This window comes from Alosa alosa, chromosome 16 (assembly GCF_017589495.1).
Source record: "Alosa alosa isolate M-15738 ecotype Scorff River chromosome 16, AALO_Geno_1.1, whole genome shotgun sequence".
Taxonomy (NCBI): domain Eukaryota; kingdom Metazoa; phylum Chordata; class Actinopteri; order Clupeiformes; family Clupeidae; genus Alosa; species Alosa alosa.
In genome coordinates, this window is record NC_063204.1 from 2,270,436 (window position 1) to 2,277,341 (window position 6,906).

General features: G+C 46.1%; 1 protein-coding gene across 3 annotated transcripts in view; it reads left to right on the plus strand.

Annotated features, from left to right (window-relative positions):
• The window catches only part of phldb2b (pleckstrin homology-like domain, family B, member 2b), a 65,289-nt gene extending 62,524 nt beyond the window's left edge, over positions 1 to 2,765 (plus strand). For all 3 annotated transcript variants that reach the window (XM_048266350.1, XM_048266351.1, XM_048266352.1), the window contains 3 exons: positions 1 to 168; positions 643 to 728; positions 964 to 2,765. The exon at positions 1 to 168 is cut by the window's left edge and continues 52 nt beyond it. In XM_048266350.1, coding sequence (XP_048122307.1) covers positions 1 to 168; positions 643 to 728; positions 964 to 1,104 — 395 coding nt within the window. In that variant the 3' untranslated portion in view covers positions 1,105 to 2,765. The remainder of the gene's footprint in view (positions 169 to 642; positions 729 to 963) is intronic.
• Positions 2,766 to 6,906: the final 4,141 nt, after the last annotated feature.

Consider the following 6,906-nt stretch of genomic DNA (forward strand, 5'->3'; position numbering starts at 1 on the left):
GAGGTCACATCGAGTCGGCTGGACACAACATCGAGATCTGCTACCACATCTCCATCACCGAGAAGACCTGCCGAGGGTTCCTGGTCAAGATGGGGGGCAAGATCAAAACGTGGAAGAAGCGGTGGTTCGTCTTCGACCGCAACCGCAGGACACTGTCCTACTACGCTGGTAAGACCGCAGGACACTGTCCTACTACGCTGGTAAGACCGCAGGATACTGTCCTGTGGCGCTGGTAAGATGAATGGATGGATGGATGAATAAATGGACAAATAGACCAAGCTCAGAGAATCGAGAGTCGCTAACTTTAAATGTTTAAGGAATATTGTACGTATGAAATGTTTTTGTTGTTATTTGAACATATTGATGTGGAGCAGAATAGTCTTGAAAGTCTTGTGGAGAACAGAGTTCATGGATCTTTTTGATTTCACCGTTGTACATTGTCCTCGCTGGCCACATAATCTTTGTATTTGAACTGTGGCCAGATCTAACGATTATTGATCAGTGAAGCGCATGTTTGAACTGTGGCCAGATCTATTGATCAGTGAAGCGCATGTTTGCATAGCATGTGCCTAAAGGCCAACAGCAGTGCATAAACACGATACCCCACAAGCGTCCACTTCAGTGACCTTTATTTCCCTACAGATAAACATGAGGCCAAGCTTAAGGGAGTGATCTACTTCCAGGCCATTGAGGAGGTGTACTATGACCACCTAAAGAACGCACACAAGGTAAAGGACATTTCTAAGACAACTCACTAAAAATGTTTAGTGTCTTCATAATCATAATAACAATCATCATAATCATTTGTGAACTGATCTCACTTCTCATAATTGAATATGTGTTAACAGAGAAGCAACAAATACATACTTTGCAGTTGAAAAAAAACCTTGACCGTGTGTGTGTATGTGTGTGCGTGTGTGTGCGTGCATGCGCGTGTGCGTGTGTGTGTGTGTACTTCCCCAGAGCCCCAACCCCTCTCTGACGTTCAGTGTGAAGACTCATGACCGGGTCTACTACATGGTGGCCCCGTCCCCTGAGGCCATGCGGATCTGGATGGACGTCATCGTCACCGGAGCGGAGGGATACACGCAGTTCATGGTTTAGGGGGGTGTGAGCTGGCCCAGGTGGAGGGATATTTCACAGAACCCCTCCCCTGTGAACTTAGAGTTGACTGCAGTCTAGTTATTTCAGTATATGTGTTTATATATTTTAGTATATGTGTATATATATTTTTTATATTTTCACGAGGGCTTCATGCTGTGCCTTATCACTTCATACACGTGTCTTATTCTACAGGTCTATTTCTTCTGTTCTAAAACCAAAGTGGATTTTGCAATCAGAATAGCTCTGCAAACTTTAATAAGGTGTTTGCAGAGCTTGCTCTTGCTCTTTCAGTGTGTGTGCGTGCGCGTGATTTAGTGCACAAGCACACACGCATATTGAGCTAAACCGGCGTTCCTACGTGCCTTAATGAGTGAGTGCCTCCACTACACCATGATGTTGGTGGAGAGATAAGAGTGAGTGTGTGTGTGTGTGTGTGTGTGTGTGTGTGTGTGTGTGTGTGTGTGTTTTCCTGAGGTCATTTCAGTGTTGTCGTGGTGTTTGGGACAGTGGTCTTTCTCAGGGACAGGACACTCTAACACTATTTAGCTGGTACTGGTTACAATTGGAAGTGGGTCACACATAAAGCTGAAATCCTCAGAGAAATGTGTGTGTGTGTGTGTGTGTTGATGTTTGTGTTTGTGTGTGTGTGTGTGTTGATGATTGTGTGTGTGTGTGTGTTGATGTTTGTGTGTGTGTGTGTGTGTGTGTGTGTGTGTGTGTTTGTGTGTGTGTGTGTGTATTGGTTTGTGTGTACCTTAGTGTGATGAGTCTGGTTCATGATTTGAAACCCCTTCTAGAGGGACTTCACTGAAACCTGTGGTGCTAAGACAAATGTAAATATCTCATATCAAAATTCAGTGCCTAGGTTACTCAGCTTTAGTCTAGATAATGTTGATATATATTTTAAATAGCACTCCTTAATACATCAAAATATGTACATCAGAATTTATTGTATTGTAGTTTTTATTCAGAACTGATCAAAATTGTCATAATTTTTAAAGCCTTTTTGTAAGTACCATGTTAGATTTGATACAGAATGCTTTACCCCTGAAGTGTCCGTGTGGTGTAGTTTTACTTGCTGGATATTTTTATGTGTAAAAGGCAACAAGAAAAATAGAATTACTTTTGTATGAACTTCCCACTGGGGTGCCAATTAGAGGTTTCTGTTAGTTTTGTGTATAAAAACGGATCTGTTTGTAAGAGCAGATTTTAAATATACTCTGCTGGTTTGTATTCTTATCTGTGAGGGGTGCCATGTACTTCACTTTTACTTCTGCTACTCTGTGTAAACGTCAAAGTGCAAAGAGAACATTTTCATTCTGGTTGCCAAATATTTAGATATATTTAAGTGCTAAGAGCTTTAAGTGATTTTATATTTTTTTTTTTTGCACAATTGTATTTTCATGTACAATTGTTCAATCATGTCTAAGATGTGTTGTCCACTGTTTGTTTGTGTATAAGCTTCAATTATGCAACTTTCAACCTGTAGGGGGCAGCAACTACCTTCCAGACCCTCATAGCCAAGGGCAGCCTTTGTTCAGCTGATCCAGTTTTTACATCAGTAGAATTTGCTCAGTTTTTTATAGAAATATTTATATTGTTAATCATGCATGCATCTTTATTTTTTTCAATCAAGAAATAAAGTGAGAGCATAACATGCACGTTGTAATGTGATCAGAATTTTCAATTATCAACAAAGTCAAGTAAACAAATTAGTGTCTGTGTGTGTGTGCAGCGTTTCCAAAGGGCCATCACCATCTGCAATTTGCCATTTGATTAATCAAGTAATGAAGCATTTGCCGATGGCCTGATTGAATGTCTAATCTAATTGAAGTGCTGAACTGAATCACTGAATCACCAGCTTGGCTGGACCTGTGCTGGCTGTGTCTGTCTGTCTGTCTGTCAGAAAGAAAGAAAGAAAGAAAGAAAGAGAAAGAAAGAAAGAAGGAAAGAAAGAAAGAGAGAAAGAAAGAAAGAAGGAAAGAAAGGTAAACCAAGCGCTGTTAACTGAGTGGAGTGAACGAGCGCCAGCAGTAGGGAGAGTGAGCAGTAAAAACGTTCGACTTTACTGGCCAGTGAGTTATGGGTGGATGCTGCACTGGCCAGTGCATTGTGGGTACATTGCAGCTCTTCTGCTGCACTCCTGGTGTCACAGTCAGTGTGGACGGAGTAGAGTGTGGAAGAGGAGTGTCTGGGCTAGCCAGCCCCAGACCCACACACACATATACACACACACAGAGAGAGAGCTTGAGGAACTGTGCCAAATTGTCATGTCAAGAGAGCTTAGCCTTAACCACACACTAATGTTGCAATAGGATTCTGACTATGACTTGAGGACACAGTCTGTGTGTGTGTGTGTGTGCATGAACCCATGTTATAGTATTGCCAGGACTGACCCAACTCTTCAATCAACCGCAGTGCGTCTTGGCGAACCTTCGAACAAGGCCGACTTGGCCTGATGAAGTGTGTCGTCCGCTGATCCTTCCACGGAGTCGAGCGATTAAAGTGCTCTCCAGCCCAGACGGTCACCGAGTGCAAAGCCAGCAACCATCTTCATTAGTTGACCAATTTATCACAGGCCAACAATGTGTATATCGGAGTGGACGTGCACGCAGACATGTTTTTGCTCATTCATGTATGAAGTATGCAAGAGCCCATCTCTTAGCACGCTGGCACCAACACACACAGACTGGCGCCGAATGTGTGTGTGTGAATGGCCTACTTATTGCATGGGCATAGGCAATAATGCCCTTAAGTTATTAGCGTGTACCGTCACCCAGTTTAAACCGAAAGCCTATTCACAGTGTGTGGGTTTGCCAGGGCTGGGCAGTGAAACGTGGAGTGTTGTTGGTGGGATTGAGAGACGTGGAGCGGCTCCACAGCTCATCTGGGGGGTATTAATCTGCATGCTAAGCATCTGCATCCTCATGCGACCTTGGTTCAGTGTGCCTATTGATCAGGTCCTGGCTGTTGTGTAGAGTGGACGATGCTCCTGCTCATCAGCGGCATTCTCCCCCTCTCCACTGTCTGTTGTGGTCATGGTGCTGTTCACCCCTTTATCCAGCCTTCCTTTTCTCTCTCCCCCTCTGTCTGTCTCTCTCTCTCTCCCCCCCCCCCACTCCAGCTCCTGATATCCTTTCATTTCTGCTCATCTTTTGTCTGTGTCTCCCTCCCCTCGGTTTAGCGAAATCGCTTTGAAGATGAGCCTCCTGCAGAGTGACTCACACACGCTTACGCCAACACACACAGACACGCAATGCTGGTGTGTGGTGAATCCGGTGCGCTGTAAGCGTCCTAAAATATTGGGGGGAGGGGGGGTAGTGTGTGTGTGAGATGAGGACGGGGGTGGTTGTGTGGTGACCCCCTGCGGTGGCTAGTGGTGTGTTTCAGGGCCGTCCCTTTGTGCCGGGATGAAGAATAGCAGCCGTGGAAGGAAGCGTGCAGGGTGGCGTGTTTTTCCTGTTTCCATGTTCCCCAGGGGACAGCCCGTGTAGTTCCACTGTATGTGTGTGTGTGTGTGTGTGTGTGTGTGTGTGTCTCTTTCCTCCCACCTTCACCCAAACACTGACGGACAGCTGAGCAGCGGAAGAGTGGGGGCAGGGGTGTGTGTGCACATTTTCAGATGGGGGTGTTTGTGGTGGTCATTTGGTTAAACAAGTGCTGACAGCCACATGACGCTGACAGGGGGGCGCTCAGGAGGTCACCCATCCCCACTGCCCCCCAATCTCTACTCCCCCCTTCACCCCCAAACACACACACACACACATCTCCTCTCTCCCCCCCAAACACACACACACGCACACACACACATCTCCTCTCTCCCCCAACACACACACACACACACATCTCTGCTCTCACCCCCGAACACACACACACACATCTCCTCTCTCACCCCTCACCTCATGCATGTTTCATCACTGTTGTTTTTAGTAAATGGCGAGAGGCACATTACATTTTTAGGGGCAAAAGCATACATTAGCGTTAGCACAGCTAGCCCCTGGGGTCAAAGACATGTGGTGCATTAGCACAGCTAGCCCCTGGGGTCAAAGACATGTGGTGAGTCAGAGGGGGCGCCTCCTAAGCTTACGCATCACTGAGAGATACGTTAGAGTGAGTGTGTGTGTGTGTGTGTGGAGAATAGCGCTCTAAAAATGCTTGTCCAATTAGCTGACCTTGTCCTCATTAAGCCTTAAATGAACTTGACCTTCTAATGCTTTGTTTTGGGCCTTGCTGCTGCTGCTGGGTAACTGTGCCTGGGTGGGTGGGGGATGGGCAAACTGACCGTCTTTCTTTGTCTGTGTGTGCTTGGTGTGTGTGTGTGTGTGTGTGTGTGTGTGTAGGGGGCGTCCCCCCGCTGTGACACAATCCCAAGAGTGCAAGGAGGCTTTTCTTTATCACAGACCCAGCTGCTCCCTCCAGCTGTAACTCAACACACGCACACACACCCCTGCTCAGCGTCATGGGTGTCCCCGCTGCTTGGGTGCTCTGGTGACGGACAGCTGACTCCGCCTCTCTGTCCTCTCTTGGACCCCAGCCGGCCAATCAGACTGGGGGACACCAGGACCAGAGATTTACTACCATTACAAACAACGCAACAGCTGGGCACACCCAATACTGTTACGTAACCTTTGTTTTGGGTCAGTGTGTGTATGTGTGTGTGTACAGTATGTGTGAGTGACAGGAACTAAAACCAGTGTCAATTTAATTCCATCCGAGATGCGGCGTTTCGGTCTCTCTGAGCCTTTTTACTGATGAATAGCATTTTATCCCTTTGGAATCAGCAGCAGTCCAGTGTGCTGTACACCACCCAGTGGTGAGTGACCTGTACACCGCCCAGCGGTGAGTGACCTGTACACCGCCCAGCGGTGAGTGACCTGGTCCAACGGAGAGATCACGGAGAGAAGCGGGCGTGTCCGTTCCACTTAATACCTCTCTCTGCCTCGGCGTCCCATGAGCGCTTATGAGCTCTCCGATCACCCAATCCAGTGACGGGGCTGTATGTGTGTGTGAACATGACGCAGTGGATTACATGTGATGGATGGTCCAGCTGCGGCCGGCGTGATGAAAATTGATTCTTGAGAGCACCCTCCAGAGGGCCGTCCCCGCAAATGCTTACTAGAGCTGAGAGAACCTGGGACTCTGCTGCATTATGTTCTAGACACTTTCAACAAGAACAACAAAAACAATGCTTGAACGTTCTATTTTGTTCCCAATCTACTTCCGCTTCATTAAGATAACATATGTAATGTTAAAACGGAAGCCTTGTGGGAACAACTATGATGCTGATAATGGAACTCTTGAAACGGTCAATAGAGAAGAACTCAGGGTAGAGTTCTATTACGGAACTACAGAAGGTTCACAAAGTTCCTTAACCCTTAAAGGAGTACGTGACGGGAATGTTGAGAAATGAACATTCTAAAGAATATCTGGGTTCATTGAATTCAACATAGAATTTTAGAACCTTTAATTGTTGCGGAACTTAGAACGTTCAAAAATCTACACCTTTAAGGGTTAAAGGTCCGATTTGTAGGATTGTTACCGAACGTTCTGCAGGCCAAAATCAAAACACTGGTGAACGTTCTCAAGACTACCAGACGCGAGCCTCTTCTGGGTTTCCAGATGTAATGAAGACTTAGCTAACGTTAGTTGACCTGCAGCTTTAACGTTTCTCCAACCATGACCCAGCTACACATTATGGAAACAGTGAAAACAAAAAATACCTCTCTAACCAACATAACATATTTAGCTGAAGTTAACGATGCAGATGAAGTTTAGCCTAGGCTACCTGTTGTGGAGAAATAT